Source organism: Zonotrichia leucophrys, chromosome 11, assembly GCF_028769735.1.
Source record: "Zonotrichia leucophrys gambelii isolate GWCS_2022_RI chromosome 11, RI_Zleu_2.0, whole genome shotgun sequence".
NCBI classification, from domain to species: domain Eukaryota; kingdom Metazoa; phylum Chordata; class Aves; order Passeriformes; family Passerellidae; genus Zonotrichia; species Zonotrichia leucophrys.
Genome location: NC_088181.1, coordinates 879034 through 905627, shown reverse-complemented (window position 1 = coordinate 905627; position 26594 = coordinate 879034). Strand labels below are relative to the sequence as shown.

The 26594-nt window shown below is 43.0% G+C and overlaps 1 protein-coding gene across 8 annotated transcripts in view; it reads left to right on the top strand.

The window, feature by feature from the left end:
• Positions 1–26594, top strand: part of NFAT5 (nuclear factor of activated T cells 5) — a 54438-nt gene that overhangs the window by 16579 nt on the left and 11265 nt on the right. For 2 of the 8 annotated variants that reach the window (XM_064722912.1, XM_064722911.1), the window contains exons 2-11: positions 642–767; positions 11513–12071; positions 16468–16660; positions 19685–19875; positions 20680–20852; positions 23573–23707; positions 23872–23924; positions 24532–24664; positions 25131–25208; positions 26061–26173. In XM_064722912.1, coding sequence (XP_064578982.1) covers positions 642–767; positions 11513–12071; positions 16468–16660; positions 19685–19875; positions 20680–20852; positions 23573–23707; positions 23872–23924; positions 24532–24664; positions 25131–25208; positions 26061–26173 — 1754 coding nt within the window. Of the gene's footprint in view, positions 1–641; positions 768–6706; positions 6817–10987; positions 11050–11512; positions 12072–16467; positions 16661–19684; positions 19876–20679; positions 20853–23572; positions 23708–23871; positions 23925–24531; positions 24665–25130; positions 25209–26060; positions 26174–26594 lie in introns of those variants that run through there. The other 6 variants (XM_064722918.1, XM_064722915.1, XM_064722913.1 and 3 more) reach the window with 6 other exon arrangements.

Genomic DNA, 26594 nt, shown 5'->3' with positions numbered 1-26594 from the left:
TCAGGGTTAGATGGGATATTGGGAATTAGGAATTCCTGGCTGGGAGAGTGCTGAGGCCCTGGCACAGGTGCCCAGAGCAGCTGGGGCTGCCCTGGTTCCCTGGCAGTGCCCAAGGCCAGGCTGGACAGGGCTGGGGGCACCTGGGGCAGCAGAAGGGTCCCTGCCATGGCAGGGGTGGCACTGGATGGGCTTCAAGGCCCCTTCCCACCCAAATCCAGTCTGTGATTCCAAGACTCCATGGGATGTTGTTAGGGTGATGGTGCCAAATGAGGCTCTTTTTCCTTAGGAAGTCAGCTGCACAGTTGGAATTCTGAAAACAGGTTTGTCTCAGATTCTCACGTGATGTGCTGCCCTCAGCCCTTCGTTCTGGATGAGAACAGTTTCTCTGGAAGTTTATGAATTATTTCTTTGTTTGAACAAGTTTGTGTCCTTTGTTTCAGCCTTCAGAATGTGCATCTTAATGTTTGTTTGTTTTCTGGAATAACTTTAGTCCATGCTGTTATTTCCAAGCACTTACTGTGACTTTTCCCAAAGGTTCTGAAAGGGTTGGGTTATAGTTCATATCTTTTGGGCAAAAACATTATTTCTTTCCTTGTGTAGGGCACGGGTGACATTTTGATCAAGTTCTTTGTGTTCCACAGAATCTGTCTATGACCTTCTCCCAAAGGAGCTGCAGTTACCACCTTCCAGAGAAACATCCATAGCATCCATGAGCCAAACAAGCGGTGGTGAGGCCGGTTCGCCGCCTCCAGCTGTAGTTGCTGCTGGTAAGGACTCTCCTTTATTCTGCTGTTTTCTTGAGGTTTGTCACGTTCTGGCCAACATGAACAGTGCTGGCAAAGTTCTGAGTGTGAAAAAGAGCTTGTGGAGAAGTAGCAGAGTTCATTCTAGGAGAATGTAGGTGGTGTAGTTCAGCTGGGCGATCAGAAGCGTCAGGTATTTTATGTTGAGTTGCTGTGTTTCATACAGGCATCTCCATAAGCAATAAATTAGCTGTTCCTCTGTTCTGTTATGCCACACAGGCAATTAACTCCTAGAATGCACTCTGTCTTCCAAGGGAATAAATCCCTGTTTGGAGCAAAGGCAGAATGCTGACTGACTAAGCCAGTGGATCCTAGTTAGGATAAAAATGGAATGGGAGATGACATTTTGGGCCATGCAGCTTTTACCAAAATGTGAGGAGGAAGAAAAGGTCATGTTTTCCATTGGGCCCTGAGGAAGTGTAGTATTTAAACTCCTTTCACACACATCTCTAGTGTGGAGTGGTGAAAGATTCTCAGATACATGAGGATATAGTGTATATCACCTGGAACTCTAAATGACCAGTGTAGTTATTTTTTCAATTGACAACATATAAAAAAGAGGCATGACCATTTAATCTGCATCCTTTTCTTATTCCCAGCCATGTTCTAGACTTTAAAGACTATCACTGATCTTCATTAAACATAAAAAAGTGAGGATCTAGGGGCAAGGCTTTGATTTGGGAGATAAGCCTCAGTGCTGGCTTTCATCTGGGATTCTTGTCAGTAACTTGTATATATTAGTGCACATCTGTGCAATGGGGAAAAAAGATAATTTTGCCCATTATAGATGTGTCTCCCTCAGTGGATAAGTTTTTTTTTCATAATTTGATCCCTATATTTTTTGCAAGGTCATGTTCCACTTTCCTAATTGGCATTAAATTTTTGCTTTAGAAAAAAATGGCTATAGGGTGAGGATTCAGGTAGCTGCATTATTCCTGTTTTTCTCTCTCCAAGTTCATATGCATTAAATGTTTGTGTGAGAACGTTTCCCAGATTTGCATGGTCCTGGAATCCTGATCAGAACCTGAAGTGGTTGTAGGTTTGTCAGAGAAACTTTACAGCACTGCTCACCATTCATGTTTTGCCAGACCTCTCCTGAGAACCTGTGGATTTAACTGTGCACAGTGGAACTTGGTCATTGAAAGAATTTGATGCTTTTATTATATCAAAAGCATTTGATGTTTTTATATCACTTACTAAAAAAATAATTTGGGCATCTGTTTCTAAAGTCAAGGTGCTGAATAATGGGTTTGGTTCATAGACAGCAGCAACCAAATCTTGTAGAAACTTGTATCCTCAAAACAACTGAACAAAACCAGCCCACAAACCCTGCTACACTCTAAATCCACAGACAGGCCTGAACTGCTAATTAATTCTGTACCTAACAGAAAAGACTTAAACTTGAATGGAACTAAAAGTCTGTTGCCTCCAGGTATTTGGCATCTGCCAACAGCCAGTCCAGATCCTTAAAAAAACCTGAGATGCATTCATTGGGTGTGTTTGGGTTAAACTGCAGCACAAGTTTCTGGAATGAAAAGTTTTAAAAAATGAATATTGAGGCTTCTTGTTAAGACCTGATCATTCACATATCAACACTGTTCAATGTCAGAGACCACAGAGGGTCACAGAGACTGAGCTGACAGCAAGTTGAGAGCTGGGATTGTTCAGTGTGGAGAAAAGAAGGGTCCAGGGTGACCTTAGAGCTCTTCCAGTGCCCAGAGGGGCTCCAGGAGACCTGGAGAGGAGCTTGGGACAAGGGCCTGGAGGGACAATTGTTAAAAATTCTGTTTAAACTGCCCCACCCAACAAGACATAACCCCAGAGGAGCAAAGACCCATTTTGTTTCCATTGCTGGTTTGAACGTGGCACGTGCTGTGTTCTTTCTGTAGCTGTGCCCCCTTGGTAGAGAAAAGGATGGTTTACTATTTTCTTTTAATTGTTTTGGGATTCCTGCAGCATCTTTGAGAATTCCACCACACTTTCAGTCTCTTACCCTGCCTTGAGTATTAATGAGAGGTCTGGCTGGGGTTTCTTTACAGGAAAATTATCCTGAGCTTTGTGCAAACCAGGTGCTTATACAGGAAACCACGTACATTTTATACTTACATTTCAGAAGATTAAGACTGACTATCATTTGCATACATCAAATGTTTAATAGCAGACTGCAGGCAGATTTTTTGGGGAGTTTATGCTGTACAAAAACAGCGTAAGGAGGAAGGACTGGCAACCTCTTGTTCTGTATCTGAAATTATTCCCTTTTTTTGTGTCAGTTTTTTTTTGGTCTGGTCTTACTTGCCTTAAAACCTCCTTTTTTAGGAATGAGAGGGAAATGATAGTTCAGTCTGCATAAGGCTGTGTGTAATCTCATTTACTCTTGTTTTTAAAAGGAAGGGCTAATTTGAACAGTTAGCCACACCATGTAGAATTCCCCTGCAGATCTGATTACTCTGGATAATGAGAGGATTCCGTGACAGGGATTGATCCAAAGTGTTCAGAGCTTTTCCCTGCTCCTCTGGTAGTTCACACAGCTTGTTCTCTGCTTCCTGAAACACAAAGTAAGGCAATATCTGGCTGAAATTCGGCTTACTCAAGAGTTTTTTGTCACCTTGCTGTGGGGTTTTGTCCCATATAAATGATATTGTAGGCTGGAAATACTGCTGCAGTTAACTCCTGGTTTTTTTGGAGGAGCAGGATAGGCTGGTTTTAGCAGTGATGACCTCACAGTGACAGACTTCTAGTTCTTCTTCCATTTGGAAATTTATTTCATGATTTGCAGAACAGTTGTAAGAGTATGAAAATGGAATGTTGCTGATTGGATTTTCATTAATTTGTTAATAAATGTGTATCTCCTATTCATTAATCCAGACATATGAGGCATTACCCACTCTGAATATGAGACAAGTGTGATTTCATAGAACTCTGGGATTTTGAGCTGCTCTCTCAAGCTTCTAATTCTGTAGTTCTGGGAAACAGAAGGGAGGGAACAGATCTGTTTTTACCCCTGGAAACCGTTCTCTGTGCTTGCTACTTGAATTCCAGTGTCTTTGTTCAGGGGACAGGAAAAGGAGGATTTTGCCTGGTGCAGCACCATAAACACATTAAATATGAATCATCTCCAGACTCTGGAAATGCATGAGGGTGTCATGCTGAGAAATGTCATTGTGTGCTCTGCCTGGAGATTTTACATGAAATAAATGAGCCTGGAGCTTTCCCAGTGCTCCTGCCAGTGCTTGTGAGCTCCACTTGTGAGGAGCAATGCTTGAGTCCCTCCTCAGTTGGTTCTGAAAGCCTGAACAATTTTTTGGTGTTGATCAAGGCACCTTGAACCTTAAAATGCTTCAAATTCACTCTGCCAATTTGAGTCCTTTCTCAAAGGAGTCTTTCCAGCTTGTAGGTAGCACATGGTTCCTGTCCTTGGAGAATGATCAGGAGTATTTTCAGCCATATCCTTTAAATGAGTGTTGCTTTTTCATCTTTTATCTCCAGTGCCAGGAATGCTCGACCCTTCTGAACCCCAGTGAACTGTTACAGCAACTCACTTCCCTTCTCACCATCCCTTGTTCTTCCTGCAGCAGGGCTTGGAATGAGATGCTTCATCTCCTTGATGATCTCTCAAGCTGCTTTCCATTTCCCACTGAGGCAAATATATATATATATATTTCCATATTTTTTGCATTGCTGTCTGGTTTCCAGTTCTTACTCCCCAGTGGAATCCTCCAGAGTGGTGTTCTTGCTGCAGCAGAAGGGGAACAGGTTTTGTGCTACTGAAATGTATTTACTGATCTCTTCTTTTGCATTCTCCATACTGGGATGCTGTAAATCTGTCATGTAGTGAAGTCTGCTGGCTCCCAAGCACCTGTGATTACATTCTAGGAAAATAGTAGGTAAATGATGGAACTTTATCTCTTTGTGATCAATTTTATGCTTCTTTTTATACTTATTTTTAATTAAAGGGACAATCTACTTGCCCAAACAGATGTAATCTGCTTTTTTTGTTTGGAGTTGTAACTGAAGTGTTGCCATAAGCATCTTTGGTTATTTTAATTATGAAAATACAGTCTTTGATTTGGAATTGCTGCTTTAGAGACACGGATAAAGATACCTGCACTGCCTGTAGGGTAGAGATTGGTGCTAAGGGGTCGTGTTTTCTGCTGCCAAAATAAGGCTTTTTCATCCTTCTCCAGTGGAAGATTCTGATGAAGCCTCAGAATGGAGATGGGTTTGTTTTGGTTTGGTTTTCCCTGAGTGGCTTCTCAGGCTTCTTCATTTTTATTTTTACTGAAAATATTTTGTCCAGTTACCATCCTTCCTGGTGTCATTAGTCAGTTTTTCCTGTTGATACAGAAATAATTACCAGCCATTTCAAAGGGGATCTCAGTGCTGTCCCCAGTTCTCTTATCCTGGGCTTACGATTGTAAACAAATGAGCAGAAAAAAAGATTCTTCTTTGTAGTTGGTCCCCAATGCCTGTATAAAAACTTCCATTTCTTTGTAGGCTTTTCCCTTCCTCTTCCCACCGCCCTCGCAGCTGGAAGTGCCTTCCTGTCATTTCCAGGAGGATCTTCCGGGGATTTCAGTCTGCAGCCTGCCTGCTGCACTCACCAAATGCTCCTGTGTCACACCCTGAGCTTCAGGCAGACCCTGAGGCTCCTTCAGAGCTCACCCTCTGCTGCTCTGCATGGGTTTAGGTGGTTCTTCTGCAAGTTCATGGCCCAGAGGAGCCGTGCTGGAGCCCAGGCTGGACAGGCCAGGCTTGGTGAGGGTCAGCTCAGCTTGGAGAGGTTCCTTCATCATTCCGGTTGTCTCACTTCTGGTGAGACAACATTGCTGGGAAGTGCCAGAGATAAAGATTTTTCTTACTGTTTCCATTTGATGGAAACATTTTAGGTGTGTTCTCTCTAAATTGAGTTGGAATATTCCAGTTTTATGGAGTCATGCGTGTTGAGGGCCTTCCTGCTCCATGAGCTTCCTTAGAATTCCACATTTGTATTGGTGCTCATGTCTAGTTCATATCTTTTTCCTACATTGTATGCTTTCAGTCTTCATGAATTTCACATCTAGTTCCCATCTTTTTTCTAAATTTATTTTCAGTCTTCATGGATTTCATGCAGTCAGTGCACCCAATTTTCTAGAACTGCTCAATCAAACAGAAACTGTTTCATCATTCCGTGAGGTTTTTTTCTTACAGCAATTTCTTGCATTAAATGGCTGCTGTTATTAGATCAGAAAGACTTGAGAACCACTTTGTGGCAGGAGAATTCCCTGTTCCATGAGGAATAATGGAAAACCAAGGTCGTGAGGGGCAAGAACGATCCTGTTGTGCCACGGCTTGGGCACCTCCTCCTGTAGCAGCATCGTGAGGGCCAAGAGCAGTTCTTGACTTCTTAGGGAAAACCCACCCGTGTATCTAAAAGATCAAACAGTCTGTTTCTTGGGTGGAGGTGTTCCTGGCCAAACCCAGTGATGGAACAGCTCCTGCAGGGAGCTGGGGAGGTGCTGAGGGCAGGCAGGGCTTGAGGGAGCAGCTGTGGGTCCCAGAGTTCTGCTGGCTTGGAATCAGCCCTACACTGAGTGGGAAGGAGCTGAGATCCATGGAATTGGTGTGTGTGAGCCACTAACTAACAAAAGTCCTCCTTAGATACCTAAACTTGAGTGTTAATTGAATAATGGGAGTCATAACAAATCCATTGATTGATGTATTTACCCAAAGTATAATAATACACTGCTTGGGTCAGCATGGGATTGTAAAGGGGAATTTACACTGTTGGGCTTAATGTAAATTAAATTAACCTACCTATCTTGAATCTGAGTGTGTTTAATAACTGGTGAATTGGATTGCTTTTTGATATTTGCTGGGATGCTAGTTTTTTTCTCTATTAATACACTTAACTTGCATTCTAGCTTCGCCATTCAGAGACAGGCATCGAGTGGTGGGTTGTGTGACAGTGTCTGTCAATAGTGAAGACAAATAGTGCCAGAGACACTTAACCCATCCAATCTCACCCAGGGTATAGGTCGGTCTTGTTTTCAGACTTCTTCATAAGTCTCTTTTCTTTCTTTCTTTTTTTTTTATTTTTAATTTTTTTAAAATTTTTTTTGTTTATTTCTGAATAGTGGATTGATACTGATTTGAAACTAAACTTTTTGGAAAAGTTTTTGACATGACATCAGTAATACAAGAAGAAGAAAAGTAGAACCCCAAGTTTGGCATGTGAGGTGTTGAAAGCAGGTTTGCAGCCACTTTGTAAGTTCTGGGTTTTACCTTTGAAACCTTTGACAACACAAAGGTTGATGGTGGAAATTCTGCAGTTTCCTTCTGGGTCTGTCCTGAAATTGTTCTTTTGTGTCCAGGGGTTCAAATAAACCAATTAACATAAAAAAATCTTACCAAGGACATGACATGTTAGATAAATCAACACATTTAATCAAAGTTATACTTCGCATATTAAGCTTATACACCACTTAATCCTCACCCTGTGGGTGAGTTTTCATTTTTGACACTTGTTTTCTGCACAGAACGTAGAGGATACCCTGGAATGCAGGGGAAGTTCAGAAGAAAGAAATTAGTTCTTTAATGGCTTTTTGCTTGTCCTGGCCGTCCATGCACAGGTGACTGGAAAACTTGTGAAACCAAAAATATCTGCAGTTTATTTGTTTATATAATCTTAAGATTTCCAGTCTGGGAAATGACTTGCTTTTGCAATTAAAAAGCAAAGTCATCAGGACACTGTTTCTGTTTGAGGACTCGGTAATCCTTGTTGTGTTTAAGGGTATTTGAAAAGAGTGAACAAGGATTTCAGGATTGGCTCCGCAGAGGTGTTACCTAAAAAGACTCCCTTAATGCCAAGTAGTGATTTTTTTTTTCTCTCTCCTGCCTTTCCAAACCTTTTTTTTTAGAGGCTGAATGCCTTGTTTGACTTCACAGGAGAATAGGATATAGAAAATATGTCATTGCCTTGGTTGCTGATGCAGGAGGTAATAAATTTTCTTTGGTTTTTTGGTACTGAAAAGAAAAAGCCTGCCCTGGTTTGCTCACAGGGACACTCTTTTCTGTGTGCTCCCTTACTTTTAGTCCTTGTGCTGGACTGATTGATACAATTCTACCTCTTTTAGGGGAGAAAAACTTGTGGCACAGGCAACAAAATCTGAATTACTTCTTCCATTTCCCTTTGATGTTACAGTGATGGCAGTGAAGAGCTTCAGGAGGTTTAGTTTCAACAGTGATCACAGTTGCTCTAACGTGGAATATTCTTTTCTCTTGTTTTTTGTTTAAAAAATGAGAAAAAACCCCACCTTGTGATGCTGATGCACATTTCATTTCTATTCCTGAGGCTGCACACTTGCCATGATGAGCTCTTGGCTTCTGTTCAGTGTCATTGCTCTGAAAAGCAAGTTTGATTTTGAGACTGTGTTAAATGAAATATATTCAGTCTTCTATTTCAAAATGTACCTACTCACTTAAAAATACATCTATGTATTTGTCATTGCACGCACTGTTAAATTGCAAACCATGAGCCACCTGTGCCCGTGCCCATTAATCTGTGTCTAAAGAAAGTAAAATAAAAGGAGTGCTCAAAGCTGGGGAAGGTGTGTGTGCTCTCACCTTGTAAAGCAACACAAGTTAAAATTACCGAATTACTTATTTTCCAAAATGCAGCATGTTCATCCAAGAAATCTCTGTTGGTGTCAGATACAAATGTCACTGGCTTTGGAATGAAATGATGGACCCAAATGGGAGCCATGTAAAGCACTGTTTATTCATTGCAGTAATGTGGTGAATTCTTATTTGATTGACCCAGTTTATTTATTAGTTCAAAGGAAGATGAGTTGGCTCAAGGCCTGCATACTCTGAGAAAACACAGACTTCACTGTTTCTTACTATTTTCATAACTTAAAATGTAACTGAAGCAATTACTAATTTTTCTAATTTATGCCTCCAGAAGTTTTTAAATCTGTGTATTTGACTGTTCCAATACAGCCAGTTTATTCAATTTGCCGTAATATTTATCATACTTTACGTATGGATAGTAATGGCATTGATTTATTATATAAGGCTAAAGAGAGGTTTTCTTGCCATTACTGTTGAATTTGGGTTTATTCCAAAATCTAATCTTACCATTGCACAGGGGCATCTCTGGTAAATGGAGGAGAGTGTAACCAATTTATAATGGACAATGTTTATTTACTTTTTAAAAGTATAAAAGCCCACATACATGTATTTATACATATAAGTGCTTTTAACTTATAGAAAAAGAATGGAGTAGAAATTGTTTTGGAGAGCAATAACGATGATATCGCCATAATGATAATATTTCACAATGCTGCACCCTAAAACAGCACTACCATCACCAGCTCTTTTAGCTTTGTGCTGAAAAGCATTTGGTTCAGTGATATATTTATTTTTTTCCCTAGGAAAGTGAGGGAAAGGTGCAGGTTTTGCATTCCTGGCCAGGAGATGCACTGAAGCCCCAGCCGAGCGCAGTGCTTGGTGTCCGTGGCCCGCGCAGAGCTGAGCCCGGAGTGTGCAAGGATTGGTGTGGTTGTGTAAATGTGCCTTTAATCTGTTGGAGGAGGATCCTGCAGCCGAAGCCCCTGCTGCCTGTTCCAAGTGTGTTCCATCAGAGATTCCATGGCCGAGTCCCTGTCCCTGCCCCGAGCTCATTGTGCCTTTGCAGCCCCAGCCCTGCAGCTCCTGCGCTCCAGGGCTCCCTGGGCACTGCTCCCTCCTGCTCCTCTGAGGTATCGATGGTGGATGGAAACCCGTCCTCTTCACCAAAACAAACATCCCAAACCCCGACTGGGCTGTCTCAACTCAAAGTGGCTGCAAATCAGCTCTAAATATTGTCACTGAAATGAATACCTAGATTTGATAGTTCTTGCCAATCCTATAAATGTTTTTGAAAGAAGCATTGAATTTTAATGCATGATATAGAAAGGAGAAATTTGCCTTTAAATTGGAATGCAAAGTGACTGAATTCTCCAATTTCAGCCACTGTATTTGCCAAAGAACAAGCTGGGAAATGGAACTGGTATCATTCAGCTGCTCCTGGTTCACTGGGAGGCTCAGGGAAGGCAGAGTAGTTTATTGATAAACTAATGACCTGTAAATTTGACAATCTGAAGTGGTGCAAGTTTGCTTTTGCATTCATTTAGCACAGGAGAGCTGTAAGAAGCAGTAATGGTTGAAAAAGTCTTTATTATCAGTCATTGATACTCCCAGTAATTCCCAATGTAGGCAAGTTGGTTGAGTTTTACTGCTAATTAAATGTATGTATCATGACTGAATATGCTTCATTCTGTTACTTTTAAATAACTAAACCAGTACAGACTATACAGTATAGACTAACAGTCCATCAGTCTATAAATCTTTTAATTAGACTTGAGAGACTGTTGTAATATTTTGGATTTTAAAAAAATCTCAAGAAGCAAAAAAGAAAACATCATGTTCCTCTTACAACAGATTTACCTGTATGACAGCAGTTAATACCTGAACAAACATATTGGATTATTATGTATATATTTAATGCACAATTTGTTTCCAAAATTAGGTTATTTCAGTGCTTCTGGTTTGTCAGGTGTGGGTGGCAGTGCAGAAATACAGAAAACAGGGTCTCCTCACAGAAAGCTAAAATCTGACTATAAAATTCAATTATTCCTCAGTGAGCTACAGCTGATTGAAATAAATACAAATGTTTGAATGGCCTGCTTCCTCTGGGATATTTAACTTATGTATGCCATTGATTTGTCTTTTAAAATTCTTCAGTGGTGTTCTCCAGAAGTCTTCAGGGGTTTGGTGTAATAATTTTCATGTTTCTAAACCAAATTGAGCTCTGGGACCTCTGCAGAAGTTGTAGTCACAGTGTTGGACATCTCCTGTTTAATGTGAATTTTTCAGAGGTCTGTCCCAAGCCATCTCTGTGGAAGGGACCAATAAAGTCTGAGAGAAATTGGTCCCAGTGACTGAAGAAGTCAAATTACAGAAATTCCCAGTCCTTGGACCAGCGTGTCTCCAACACAGATATTTCATCCCTGTTCTGAACCTTCAAAATCAACAGCTCGCTCATAGTGACTGATACCAGTTCCATTTTGCCTACCAACTCAGTTGATTTTATATTTTATTTCTCATTTATGATGGAATAATCAGCAGCTCTTTTTCTCATTTATTTTCTCATATTTTTATTCCAGGATTTGCCTCTGAAGCAGGGAGTGTCTGCATTAAAAATGACCTGTAGTTCTCTGCTTCATAGGTTAGAAACTTATTTTAATATTTTGTGGCTAAGCACAGTCCCATCTTTTTCAAAAACAAAAAAATTAAAAATTTCCAACGATAAATTGTTTAATTGGCATTGAATGTGGATTATAAGCACTTTGCTTTGGGGCTATTTTAGACGAAATGGCTTCTACACCAATAATTAGTCCAGCTGAGGCAATGAAAGCTCTGTTTACTCGCAGCCATTTGTACGAATTAACGTTAAGTCGTAAAGAAAAATTCGATTCCAGTGGATGGTGCTAAGACTCGTTTGGACATTTCCAAAGCATTGGCCAGGCTGTGTTGCTTTAAGCACTTCCATTCCAAAACTGAACCAAATTCCAAACATTTCTTGGGGGAAAGCAATCGGTTCCTAAATCACCTTGATCTCACTGGGACTGCTATAGCCAGCGCACGCCGCGCCACGGGTCCTGTATTTACTTGTGAATTGTACACCGCAGATGCTTCTTCAGCTCCCTCCTCTTCCTCCATGGGCGGTGCTTGCAGCTCCTTTACCACCTCTTCCAGCCCTACCATTTACTCTACCTCAGTCACCGACAGCAAGGCTATGCAAGTGGAGAGCTGCTCCGCGGCCGTGGGGGTAAGTAGCCGAGGGGTAAGTGAGCAGCAGCTTCCCGGTACCGCAGCCCCGCCGCCGGCGGCCACGCCGAAGCGCCACACTGTCCTCTACATCTCGCCACCTCCCGAGGACTTGCTGGACAACAGCCGGATGTCCTGCCAGGATGAGGGCTGTGGATTGGAGTCAGAGCAGAGCTGCAGTATGTGGATGGAGGATTCACCCTCCAACTTCAGTAACATGAGTACCAGTTCCTACAATGATAACACTGAGGTGCCACGTAAATCGCGCAAGCGCAACCCAAAGCAGAGGCCAGGGATCAAACGCCGAGATTGCGAAGAGTCCAACATGGATATCTTTGATGCCGACAGTGCCAAAGCGCCTCACTATGTCCTTTCTCAGCTCAGCACGGACAGCAAAAGCAACTCAAAAGCAGGAAATGGGTTGGTATCTGCTTTTTTTTTTTTTAATTTTTTTTTAAAAAGAAAAAAACATTCTATCTCCATATGTAAACCCAAACTAATAAAAGTGCCCCCGTGCCCCGGCAAATGTTCTGCTTAGGTTCTCACATAAACCCCTCCATTCTCTGCTGTCCCCGTCATGTCCTAGCCCAGGATAAGTTCTTCCTGCCCCCAGGAATTGTGGCTGTCCCTGGATCCCTGGCAGTGCCCAAGGCCAGGTTGGGCATTAGGGCTTGGAGCAACCTGGGATAGTGCAAATTGTCCCTGCCCATGGCAGAAGGTGGAACTGGATCTCTTGAAGGTCCCTTTCAACACAAACCGCTCCATGATTCTGTCATAAGTTCTCATTAGACTTGTTAATCTTTATTTAGAAGATAAAGCTAAACTCTCCTGCAGCAATTAAATGCAGCGCTGATGAGCTCATCTGTTCTTTAAGTGAAATTCCCTAAAGGCCACACAATTCCATTTATAAAATGGCAATGAAAATGTATTTAAAAAGAAAGGCAGAGTGGAGTTGGTGCACCCTGAATGTTTTTTTGCAGGATTTTATGTGAGGATTTCAGTCTGTACACTTCACCTGCTGCTCTATTTGTCAAATAGAGATAGGGATGGGAGTAGAAGCTAATGGTTAATGTCTCATTAGGATTTCTCATCATTTAAATTATCACTTGCTTTACTTTTTTACGAAATGTTAAGACAATATGGTGAACCAGTTTTTGGTTTTTCCATGTGAATTCACTTCTGTATTTGATTTTTTCAGAAATAAATCTCTAATGCTGTTTCTCTCTGTGCTTCTGGGTCGTGTGCGTGTGTCTGCCTGGGCACGCCTGGGTGGTGGCCCCTCATCTCCCACTTCACACTGTTCACTAAATGCATTCCAGTGGCTGCTCAAAGAGGACAGTTCCATCAGTTTGCAAGAGTGTGTTGATGCATTTCTTTTTTTATTTTATTTTTTTAACTTGTTGCTTCTTTAGTACCTTTAAAGGGGTCAAATGGATAGATTTGGCTCTTTTATTTTGGGCTTTTTTGGGGGCAGGAGTGCATTTTGGTTTCACTTTTATGTCTGTGCTTGCAGTACGTTCTGACGTTCATCACAGCAACGGTGAATATTAAAATTTGACTGATGGCAAAGATGATGAACTTCTCATATCCCAAAGGGAAAGAGCCTGGAGTCTGTATTCCCAGGGTCAGTGCAGTTCCATACTTAAAATTTCACTGTGAAAAGCAGTTCTGAGAACATGTCCTGAGTGTGCTGCTGCTTCCTGGGCATGGTGGCCTCTGGCCTCGGGGTTCTCACCAGCCAAAATCAATGGTCACGAAGGGAAATATTAGTACCTGGTGGGCCCTGGGCAGCTTGGGATGAGGAAGGTGCCTCCCCCAGCTCCGAGGGACCAGGCTGGTCCTTCCAGAAGGAAAAGCTTGATGGAAAGACAAGAGCTGTGCCACTGTAAGTGATCTCAGGGAGGTTTTGTAAACCATGAAAATATATGTGAGATCTTGGTCTGAAAACAGAACAAGATCCCCCAAAACCACTGGGCTGACCAGGGAAATCCGTGGGTTCTGTGAGTGCACAGGGGGAGAAGGTGGAATATTTTTCCTTATGTGTCTCAGGCCAAACTGAACTGCAGGAAAACTCCCAAGTAACAGAACCGTCCTTGGAAATAAACCACTGGGATAAGAAGTGGCCAGGGTCTTAGAAAACTTAATTTTGCTGTTGGAATATGGAGACTTGGCCGTACAAATCTGGGTCACCGTAGTGACTGGAGTTTTTAAAGCTTCCCAGCCTGGTGGAGCTCAGCCAAGGGAGTTCATTTACTTTTGGCTTAAAGAAAAGAGCAAGGAAAACTCCTGTGCTCCGTGGTGAATGGAAATGGCATTTGCCCCTAAAGAGACAGTTGTTGTCAAAAGCCAGGAAGAGAAAGAATATATTCCTGTGGAAACTTGGAATTTGTGAAAGCCTTTTCAGAAGGGGATGAATTGGTGGTGATTCAGGGCAGACTCAGGTTTCCGTGGTCTCACTTTCACTTTCAGGTCTGCCCTGAGAACAGGACCAGGCCAAACTCCTCAGGAGATCTGTTTGAGTAGATTCATAGCATTTGCCACTTACATTTATTCCTTTTAAGAGATAGAAGTGCTAGATTAGATGATATTTTGTCTGGTAACTGTCATGTGTGCATATGAAATGTACAAGTGTGAATACTTGCTGTATGAATTAACTGAATTAAAATGAATTCATTCATTGAAAGGATGTATTAAGTGATTCATCCTGTATTTTGAGGACAAAGACCACTTAGAAGTTCTGGTGAAGGGTTTAAATTGCCTCCAGGTTTGGCTAGTTGTCTGAAAATAATGATGAAGTTTTTAGAGAAAAGACCAAAATAATTGTGAGGAGCATCTCTCTGCATAAATATGATCATGATAAAATATGAATATGCTGACAGTTAAGGTAGTTGGGATTTAGGGGACAGGTCAGTGTTAATGTCACTGCTGAAACGTGGCACTGAGAATGGTAAAGGTGAATTTCATTTTGATGGCCAGCTCTCCAACATCTCCCTTCAAAATTCACCTGTATCCCAGTCTGCCCAGTGACCACACTGAGCAGAGTAATCAGGACTGCTTGGCAGGAAGATAGTTTTATTGTAAGATGGTATTAATATTATTTTGCAGTGTTTTATGCTAGTGTTTATCCAGTTCCTCCCTCTGCTGGGTGTTGGTTGAGGATAAGTATTGGAGGCAGCCAGGGCTGAGGCTGGGCTGTCCACAGTGAAGTGCTTGACCTTCATGGACAGAAAATGGGAATGGAAGTCATCCAAAGCACCAACTCTCTCTGTTTTAACCCTTTTTTATGTGTGGTGAAAGATTCTGGAAGGCTTAATGAGAATAAGAGTGTGACAAATAGGATGCGTTGCATTAGGCAGAGAGCGATGGTTTTAGACTAAAAGAGGGTTGATTTAGTGTAGGTCAGAGGAGGAAGTTTTTTACAAGAAGGGTGGGCAGGCCCTGGCACAGGTGCCCAGAGCAGCTGTGGCTCCCTGGCAGTGCCCAAGGCCAGGCTGGACACTGGGACACCCTGGGACAGTGGGAGGTGTCCCTGCCATGGCAGGGGTGGCACTGGGTGATCTCTAAAGGTCTCTCCCAACCCACCCTGTGCTGTGATTCCGTGGCTTTAGGGCTGTGAGATGTGAGGGGCAAAGTGCCCGAGCTTTCCTGGGCAGGAGAAGGGGCAGGGCTGGAGTGAGGGGCTGCTCTGTGCTCAGCCAGAGCTCGAGGAAGGGGCTGCATCGTGTTTGTCAGGTGTAGCTGAGAAGGTCAGGGAGAGCCTCATGCAGTGGCAAAGCTCCCAGGGAACAATTTTGAAACTAAATGTTTTCCCCTTTTTTGAGAAGGAAAAAAATCCTGGATAGATTACTTCAATAACTTGCACGTTGAAACGGGATTTGTTTTTTAAGCAATCCACACTTGTTATTTAAAACTGCTTTCTTCCCAGGCATTAGCTGTTAGAAACCATGTTTTGCTAGGAAGAAAGAATATGACATTTGCATGAATCATGGAGCCCTTTCCCTGCCTGCATCATGTACTGTGGCACATTCACATTTCCTAGGGGGAAAGGAGTTTCTTGGTCTTCAGGTTCGTTACCAAATCCTGGTGTGAGCAGGATCAAGGGTTATTTCCCATTGTGCTCTAAAGGGAACACAAAGTGGCTCATGTGCTGCTAGACTTGGGAGGGCTCCTTCATCCTGGTTTTAATTATGGAACTGAGAACAAGCCACTACATCCTATGGAACCCACCTGGAAAGAAAGGCCTTGTGCATACACTGATTTAACATTGGTGCAATTATGCCAGAGCTTTAACAAGAACTAATTGGGTTTTGGCATGAACTGGTCACTCTGTTTAGACAGCAGTTGGAGCTGGAGTTTGCATGGATGTACAGGTTGAGGTGGAGACAGGCATGAGGCTATTTTCCTGTTTAAAGAAGTGTCATTTAACCTTAAATCCATCCAGTGTGTGTGTACGTGTGTGTTTGTCACAGCAGCAAAGCAGCTTGTTCAGGCTGTGTCATAGACTCTGAAAAAGCAGGTTATGAACCGCCTTCTGTTCGTTAACATCGTTTAATGCTAATTGCTTTTCCCTTCCTTTATGTTTGCTCTCTGAAAAGCAGTTCCCATGTGCTCTGGATGGAGGAGGCAGGGAAGCACCGTTCCTCTTCCTCCTGCAGGTCTCCTCTGGCAGAAAGAGAATTCCAAAGTTTGCTCCCAACTGCAAATCTTCCACCAGTTAATACGCACTCTTTGCCTTTGTAGCTTTGCTGTGATTTGGAGTGTTTTTACCGGGGAGCTGCTTCTCACATCTTCTCGATGGTGTGTTTTGACTTCTCAGAGCACCAGAGAACCAGAAGGGAGCTGGAGGGAAGAAGACCCCAATGTTGTGTGGTCAGTACCCGACCAAGAGTGAGGGGAAGGAGCTGAAGATCATGGTGCAGCCGGAGACCCAGCACAGGGCTCGGTACCTGACCGAGGGCAGCCGGGGCTCCGTCAAGGACCGGACGCAGCAGGGCTTTCCCACCGTCAAGGTAGGCTGGCCAGGGCACTCCTGCCCAGGGCGGGCTCTGCAGTGCTCAGGGGCAGGCTGGGCTGCAGGGCTGCAGGGGATCTCTTCCTGCAGCTCACGAGTCCTGCTGGCACCGCAGAGTTACAGCAGGAGGGAAGCTGCGTGGCAAGGCAGGGATTTAAAGTCTGGGATGCACGTCCTGTTAGGCTGCAGTTCCATGGGCTGGGTGAATGCAGAGACATTCCATACCTACCAAAGTGAGATAGTGAAATGCTCTGGCTGTTTGATGGCTGGTGACAGTGGGGCAGCATTGTCCAGTGGTAGTAAAGGCATAAAAACAGTTTTCATTAAAAAAAAAATTGTAAAGGGGATGTTTGGGTTTTGTTGTATTTTTTTTTTCAATTGCTTGGTGTTTTTTGCTCTTGTTGTTAATTCAGCAGTATCTGAGTTGCTGTGTACAGTGACTTTCAAGTGAGTCATGGAGCTCTCACTGAGGTGTGTTTTACAGTCCGTACTGCTCAGTGTGTTTAGCGTGGTACAGGTGGAGCTGGATGTGGATTAGAACTGGAGAATGGGGGCAAGGAATGAGGCAGCATTTATGTGCACACTTGACAGTTGCAGCCTGTTTACTCTATGGACTTTGATGCTTAAAATTCAGGTGCTGGAGGCCTCTTGCTCTGAGGAGAAGCACAAGGAGATTGCAAGGAGATGTTTGACATTTCTGTCCTCCAGGGACTGCACATGAATGCACAGAGTGGGAATTTCCAAGTCTTGTTTCTTTCCCTTGTAGCCTGGGGAAAGCAGTTGGAGAACTTGAGGGCTTGGGAAGGTTTCCTGATGGAAATGGTAGAGAGGCTTACCAGGAGCAAGGCTTAGGGTGGCAAACAGAAGAACTGAAGTTAAATATCCTCCCACATGATTTTGAGAGTCACTGGCACCATGGCAAATGGCACACTGGGCACACTGGGAGGAGTGTGGCAAGCAGGTTGAGTGAGTAGACAGATAGGTTTGTTATCATATAGATAAGGAGGGTGAAAGACATTTTATTATTTTTTCTTAGTTATGTCACTTTGAGAAAGCAGCAAAGCAGTTCTCAGCCCAAACTAACTTACCAGGTCCACAAGGAGATGTTTGTGACACAGCCCTAAAATTTGTGCTGACTGCTGCTGAGAGAATACAGAAGTAGGCTTATCTTCAAAGTCCTGTTCAGCAGTGTTAGGAACACCAGCAGCCCTTCACTCAGTCCTCCTGAGTAATGCAGAACTCCAGTAAAGTTTCATAAGAAAAGAATCCATTCATATCGGCCTGTTGCTATGGGGATTTAGTGCTCATTTATGTGGATTTTCTTAATGGGCCTTTGTTCATCTGAATTTCCTTTTAACTCCTTTCCCAGTTACCCTCTAGCACCCATCAGTGAAAATTCTCTTTGGAAGAGTCTCATGTTACTGAATTCCTGGAAGTTCCAGTTTGCTTTACCAGTAGGCAGAGGAGTTCATACCCTGCAGATAAAACTCTGCTAGGGCTGCACAGACAAATGAGTCAGTGAATCTTCAGGAAATCTGAGCTAGTGGGAAAAAAATACGTTACAGACAAGGGAGTTTTTTGTTTAGTTTGTGGGGTTTCAAGGTGGGGAGGAGCAGTGTAAAGATGTTGGTGCTCAGCAGAGATCGGGCTTGGGGGCGGCTGCGGCGCGTGGCCCTTACACAGGCCGAGGAGGGAAGCAGGTTCAGTGGCCATTTAAACAAAACTGATCCTGGTGACTTACAACACTCAGTGTGCAACATTAAAATTGTATAACCAAGCCTGAATCAAGGGTTGAGCCCTTTGTTGTAGGCTGTGCCCTTGGTTCCCATGTGGATGCCCCAGATCTTGGGGCTCTGCTCATCTGTGACAGTCACGTTTGCTGTTTGCTCCTCTTGGACATGAGCACACGATGATCTTACCAGTATTTGCTGGTTTATTTATTTTTTTCTTTATTCAATCTTGCTACAAACTTCAGAATTACATTTTTTAGTGTGTCAGGGAATAATCCCCCAAGAGATTCTGCAGAGGATTCTGCTCTCATTTGCATCTCCTCACTACTGAACCTGGAGCTCAGCACTGCCACTCAGCAATCCTTGAGCAGCAAATGTGTCTCAGTGGAAACAATAAAATACTCATTTTATCTCCTAGAATGCTCTGGCAAGGAATTTCCATCTCTGGCCTGTGAATTTGGCAACAATCTAATGTTTTTTTCACTTGGAGTATTTTTCTTAACTATTTCCTAAAAAGAAGAATTTCCTTTGTAATGCAATGTCCAAGTTTACTTCAGGATTTCTTTTACCTCAGAGTATTTTTAGTCTGTGGCACCAGTGGGATTCCACCAATAAAAAAACATTAAGAGGCCACAAACCATTTCATGCCAGGGTGTTGAAGTTACAGAAATGAATGTATTTTTTGCTGAAATGTTCTGGGATAAATTTGGTTTGCACATGGGGTTGCAGGAGGATATTAAAATGTCTGACCTGCTCTTATTTATGAAGCATTTCAGTGAATCCTGACATTGTTACCTTTTAAATAGGAGATGTCAAGTTAGGATTTTTAATTTTTATTTTGATGTCTGAAGGAAAGCTGGGCCTATGCAGTTGGATGGTTGCACCATTCAATCACCCATTTCTCCCTCTGCTTCCCTTTCATCCCGTTCTGACTCCTTCAGGGGTTTTGCAACTATTGGAAAATTCTAATCTGGTTTCACAAGGATTTCAGAATGTGTCTGGCATGAAGGTGGGGTCCTGGAATGCACATATTGAGCAGCAAAACCTCTTCACCTCTGGAATCAGCCCAGGAAATGTTCTCTTTCTTGGCTGGCTGGTGGATGTAGATGCTGGCGGGAAGGGAGAATAGTCCCAGTTGGGTTGGGAACGGGAGGCTGTGGGAGACACGAGAGTCCCAGCTGGGATGGTTGTGTCTGAAGGCAGGCAGCACTGAGGCTGCTTTGGAAGCCAGCTGTGAATGATAACAACTAAAGCAGAGGTTCCTGTGCTAACTGCCCCGCTGGGTGTTGCAGCTGGAAGGCCACAACGAGCCCGTGGTGCTGCAGGTGTTCGTGGGCAACGACTCGGGGCGCGTGAAGCCGCACGGCTTCTACCAGGCCTGCCGGGTGACGGGCAGGAACACCACGCCCTGCAAGGAGGTGGACATCGAGGGCACCACCGTCATCGAGGTGGGGCTGGACCCGAGCAACAACATGACCCTGGCGTGAGTAGCTCCTGCAGGAGTGTTTGCCTTTGCCAGCTGGGGTTTGGGGACTGATTTCCTCTGTTGGATGGGTTACAGTTGGAGTCTGAACATCTCAGCGCTCTCCTCCCTCTGCTCCTCGGCTCTTGCTGGTAATTCAGTGTACTCACAGCAGGTAGCAGGTGGTCCCTGTGCTTTTGGGACACAGAACCCAAAATCCTGGGTAAATTGCAGTATTCTTCTTTTTAACACATCAGGCTGTGTTTGCTGCTGCTGTACTTGGTTTTTTTGGCTGTTTTTTGCTTTAAATCATTTTGCATGGAGCCTGTCTGAAAGCCACCACTGCATCACTCACCTGGCCCTGTACATCTCCCCTAGGACCACACTTAAGGGAGGACTTATCTGTCACTTCCAAGTCCCACTGAACATAAATAATATGACTACAGTAAGTTTTCTTCTACTCCTGCTTTCTTTAAGTGAATGCAGAATATTTTGAAGCAATAATCCTGCAAACACAGATCTCGCCCTGGGGATGGAAGAATGAAGAGCTGTGATTCTAAATTGAATGCTTACCAGAATTATATTGCACTTTCTGTTTTATTCATGCTTTCATATGCCTTTCTGCCATGATTCATCATCCAAATTAGGCAGGGTTGAATGAAAACTTGAAAAAGGTCATAGATTTCATGTAAATAAAAAGAAATCTAATAACGTTTCCATAATTACCTCAAGGCTTTTGACTTTGGCTTATGAAACTACTTGAGAGACTGGTAAAGCTGCTGAACTTACTAAACTGTGGGATTGTGCTCTGTTTTGTGTTGTTAGGGTGGATTGTGTGGGAATCCTGAAGCTGAGGAACGCTGATGTGGAAGCCAGGATAGGGATTGCGGGCTCCAAGAAGAAGAGCACCCGCGCCCGGCTCGTCTTTCGCGTCAACATCACGCGCAAGGACGGCTCCACGCTGACCCTGCAGACGCCCTCCTCCCCAATTCTGTGCAGTGAGTGCCACACCACGGGGCTGAGGGTGTGATCTCAGCATGGAACGGGTGTCAGGCACTGGCAGGGGCTGCCCAGGCAGGTCTGGAGTCCCCAGCCCTGGAGGTGGCACTGAGTGCTCTGGGCTGGGGTCAGGCACAGCTTGGGCTGCATGGTCTCCAACCTAAATGATGCTGGGATTCTGTCAGAATACCTTGGGGAGTAAAAAAACAACCCTGTGTTAATCTGTGGTAATTTCAGATTTGCTGTAGCGGAAATCAAGTGGATTGATTTTTATTTGTGGTGGGGTAATAGTTAAAATTATTGTTCAGTATTGAAAAATAGTGATACAATTCCTGATCTTCAGTTCAATGAATTTTTGCCTCGTAAGATTTCACTGGTTTTGTCATTGTTGCTTTGAGAAATGATGGTTAGTCCTTTGAGTCTCTTCTGTATTGTCACATTTGTGCCTCAGCTTTCAGTGCTAGCCAGGACTTGCAGTAAGTCAGCAGGCCTGGCTCTCCCAGCTGTGGTCCTTGCGTGGGCCAGAGGCTGAATCTGTTCTGGTTCAGTGCAGGAACAAAACTTTTTATAGCTCTTTATTAAACTGCTCTGTTTAGCACGAGCACAGATGGCTGCCTTGGCTGGGGAGGTTCCACTGACCAACAGGGAAAAGGGGATTGTGGAATCATGGAATGGTTTGGGCTGGAAGGGCCCTTAAAGCTCATCTTGTTCCACCTCTTGTCTTGAGGAGTGAGATGGAGAGCTTTGTCTGTGCATGGAGAGAGTAGAGAAGCTCCTGGGCACTCGTATTGTGCTTTTTCCATGGTATAAAAAGGATTTTTTGGGGTTATTTTTTAGAAGTACAGTCATCTTCACAGCTCCGTTCCAGTCAGTAGACCATGGTGGTATTTCACAGTAATGGAGTATCTGATAGTAATTTTCAGATTTAAGATAAAACCATTTTCTATAAAATCTCAAAACCATTCCTGTATGTCTTTTGTTTGTAACTTTCTGGTTAAAGATAAAATTATTTTACCCATAGAAGAAGAGGGAGTGAAAGTCGCCTGATGTTTTCTTTAACAGTCCAAAACTTGCTGTTGTGAGTGGAAGCTGAGAGTCTGAGATGAAGCATTTAGAGACTGATTTTAAAATAGGCTGTTGAGCTAAAAAAAGCTGTATTTGATGCAAAGAGTAAATTGGTTTGATTTTTGGCAGGCTGGGGTTTGGTCACTTGCTAAGAAAATATTCTCAATTGTGTAAGTTGCTAAGAGATTGCCCAGGAATTCTACAGAGTCTCCACTGCTGGAAGTCTTAGATCACAGAAACAAAATCCTCTGGTCAGAATTGTGTCTTTGGGGAGTGTGTGAATAAACTGATGATGGTGTGAAGGTTGGGAGGGGAATTCCTGAGGCTCCTTCCAGGACTCTGCTTCTGTCTTAACTCACGCCAGAGCCACAGGGACTTGCAGTACATCTTGGCCAAGCAAATAGTGCTGGCACATGGCTACTGGCTGATCAAAATGGCATGAAGTGTGTTGTTTATTGAATATAAATCATCTCCTCAGACACATTACACTGGGTTAGTTTGCTACATAAACCGTACTACAGGTATGTAATGTACCTTCGCAACAGGGTTTGCTTTTACACTCATCAGAGCCTGTTCACACTGTTTTATAATGTTCCTGAAACCTTAGAGAAGGCGTTAAGGAGCTGCAGGCTCTTTATTTGAGGGCTGTGTTTTAAATAGGCTTTGTTAACTTGTTAGCAAACCTAAATCCAGTTACTCTTTTCATGTGCCTTGAGCATATTCAGTCGTTGCGTAACGGTTGCCTGGGAACCTGCAGCCAGAGTTGTAGAAAAATCCTTTCTGAAAGGTCATTAAATAATTTGGAGTGGTACAGGATGTATGTTCTGCTGTGTAGTAAGCCCAGAGAATATTGTTATTAAACACTCAAAGTGGGCCAGGCAAGTGCAGAAACACGAGTCTGAGTGTGAGCCCTGGGGAGGTGTGTGAGGAGAAAAGGTGGTTGAGGAACCTTTGTTAGAAACCAGAATTATTCTGTATTGAACATGTCAAAACACATTATTTTAAAATGTATCTCTGTTTAAATTGTCTACTCATTTAGCACATTTGCATTTAGCTCATTTGGCACACGTGGTCCTATTTGATGTAAGGTTTAAGAAGAGTAGGAATGGTTTGCAGCAGTGGCAGTTTATGATAAGAATGGTATAAATCATCATCTGGACCTCTGGCACAGGGGCATCCAGGGATGTGTATCTGTGAAATCACATCCTCTTGGCTTGTTTATTTGATTCAAATTGCTAAAATTCCCAACTCCAGAGATGTGAGTCCTGCAAGGGTTTGGAGGGGACCTTGAAGCTCATCCCATTGCACCCCTGCCAGGGGACACCAGGTTGCTCCAAGCCCTGGATTAGTTCTTGCACCAGGCAGAAAACTGTGGCATATAAAAAATCTGTGCAAAGCCCCCCAGGTAACAGGGGAATCACTCCTCCTGCTCTTTTCCAGAACAGAACAAGTGATTATTGTGATTTCTGTGAGCTCATTACATTTGGTGAGGAAATAATAGAAATGGTTATGTTCTGAAGAGTTTGTCATGAAAGGCATGATAAAGAAATAAGCTCAGGAGTTTTAGTTGTTCCTTCATAACCCTGTAAGTAAAAGTGGTTTGGTTTGGATGTTGATGTTCCCTTGATTCCAGACTCTGTTTTTTCCCTTGCAGCTCAGCCAGCAGGAGTCCCAGAGATCCTAAAGAAAAGTCTCCACAGCTGTTCAGTGAAGGGTGAAGAGGAAGTTTTTCTGATTGGCAAGAACTTCCTAAAGGGAACAAAAGTGATTTTCCAAGAGAATGTTTCCGGTTAGTGTGAAAGCAGGGCTGGCTTGGGGTGCTGAGCAGAGCCTGGGGTTGGGATTCACTGCTGGGTCAAGCTCAGTCAGGGAGAGCAAACTGAGGAGCAAAGGCACTGAAACAAATTGCTCTGTAGGATGTGCACTAACCCAGGCTTTTTAATTTTCATTTAGATGAGAATTCTTGGAAGGCAGAAGCTGAAATTGACATGGAATTATTTCATCAGGTATTATTTTAATGTATTACTTTTATTATTACTACTATTGTCACTACTACTGCTATTATTATCGTTATATTTTTAATTTAAAAAATACACTGACTGTTTCCAAAGAAAAATTAATCAAGCCTTTCTCTCTTTTTGTGCATTTCTAGGAATAATAATATTTTTTTTCACGTAAGGTCTGAGTCCGGTGGAATATAATTTGGCTTTTACACCACTGAAATTGTTCAGTGTCTAATGAGAGCTTGGGTCCCACAGTGGGTTTGCTGAGCAGGTCTTTGCCCTTACATGCAATGAAATCAAAAGTTCTAATTCAGTTTTCCATGGAAGGAGATTGTGTGTACAGCATAGTCTTTATAACTGGCTGAGTTTTGTTCCACTTTGAAATGTTTGATGGAATATTTAATCTTTTTGACACAATAAGTGTCTTTATGGACTGTTTGATTGCAAATGGTGTCAGGGAAGTGCCATCAAGGGCAGTATCCCACATGTGCATTGCCCCCAGTGCCCTGGGCTTTTATTTATGGCATTTTATCAGCCTATTTCTGTCTTTTGGTGTAAGTAAGGAGAATTAAGATCGGTAGTAAGAAAATGTGATCCTTTTGCTTTGCAGAATCACCTTATTGTGAAGGTGCCACCATATCACGACCAGCAAATCACCTCAGCTGTCTCGGTGGGGATTTACGTGGTGACCAACGCTGGCAGATCTCACGACGTGCAGCCCTTCACCTACACTCCAGAGCCAGGTGTGTGCAGCCCTGGGGGAGCAAAGTGCATCTTCCCAAACCCCCCTGCTGGCCAGCGGTGCTCTGTCCATAATAAAATCTAAACACGTCGCTTTTCTCATTTCTGTGCCAAATACCTCAAATTCCAGCTGTCTTGTGACAGCTCTTGTGTAGCAGCATCCATTTCTAGTTTAAGGATCAAAATGAAGCTGAGCAGGATAAAAAAATCAACATATCCCATACAATGCACCAAATAACCAAGAAATCCCAGCAGGCTTTATCCTGAGGAAAGCTGCAATTTTGCCCACTTCATGTATTTCAGTTTATTTATTTATCTGTATCACAATAGACAGTGCAAAGGTTTGTGTGGGTTTCAAAGAACTGAATTTCTTTAAGCTATAAGGAATTGTTTTGGTGTGCTTTGTGTTTTTTTGGCTTGTTTGCTGATTTAACGTAAGGAAGTTCTCAATGTGTTTTGTCTCGGCAGCTGGGACTCTGAATGTTAATGTGAAGAAGGAAATCTCCAGCCCAGCCCAACATTGTTCTTTTGAAGAGGCTATAAAAGGTACTAAATTGATTCTTATCAGTGTTCTTAATAATTTAACTATGAATTCCTACCCAGATTTGGTGAAATGAATCAGACATCCTGTGATAAGTCTGTGCTTATAAAATCTGGCCCTATTCTTACAGGGAGGTTTGTTTTCTGACTCTGAAACTTTTACTTTATAACAAAATTCCTATCAGTATATTTTAGTACAAGCTAATATGGAACAAAAAAAAAAGGCAAAAAAATAAGACTGTTTTAAAAAAAAAAATTCATGCATCAGGCTCTGCAGTCTAATCTTTATTTATTCTGTTTGCAAGTGAAGAATAAAAACCAGCCTAGGATTGCAGATAATACAAAGAATTAGAAACTGTGTAGTGTTAATTTAAGCAAATATATAAACTGATACACAGGGTAAGCCTGACATCCATCTGATTTAGTGTGGAGCTTAACTGAGGGAAGATCCCAACTGCTCCAGGAGAACAGCTGCTGCTCCTTGGAACACAACGTGCTGTTGCTGTTCCTTCATGTCCTCAGCTGATTTATGCAGTAAATCTGAATTTACCCTCTCATGGGGGTTTCTGTGTCAGCTCCTCATTGATGCTTCATTCCTGTACCTGTTCTGCTCCAGGCTGACTCTGAACCAGAGGTCAGAGAATTTTGTTTGCTGTATGCACTTGGTGTGTTCTGTCCTTCCTCACTCTGTACACATGTGCAGAAATTTTACTGCCACCTTACTGAAAGGTTTAAATTTGCTCAGGGTGTGGAGATCTGCTGCTTTACGTTGAAGAGTAATTCTGTAATTTACTTAAAGGGAGTTCTGGAATGGTTTTACCATTGCCCCTCTTGTTGTGGTTTTGTTTGTGGCTGCAGCAGTGAAGGCCACGGGCTGTAACCTGGAGAAGGTGAACATTCTTCCTAGTGCCTTGATAACTCCACTCATGCCAAGCAGTATGATCAAGAACGAAGATGTGGCTCCAATGGAAGTAAGTGCACAAAAATGCTCTCCCCCTGTGTTCCAAGGTGAGTTTGGGGGAGCTGAGCACAGCAGCTTTCAGACCCTGAGGTGCTCCTTGGTCTGTGCTTTAGCACTGGAGAAGAGGAATAGACAGGGAAAGTGCCATCCATGTGCAGGATCAGTCTGGGCAAAGCACAATCACGGAGCATGAGTGAAACACACAGTTTGCTTTAATAACTCACCTGGTTCCTGCCCCAGACAGATTGATGGGTTAGTGACCCTGTGATGGGATTTTTACCCCGTGACACAGAGCTGGTAAATTACTGTAAGAATATTCTTTTAATCAATTCTTAGCATTGCTTTCATTAAGTTGTGCCATGATTCCATCCTTGAAGTAGCGTTTGCACTGCTGATCATTTGTTTGCTGGTTTGGGTGTGTCTGGGTTTCA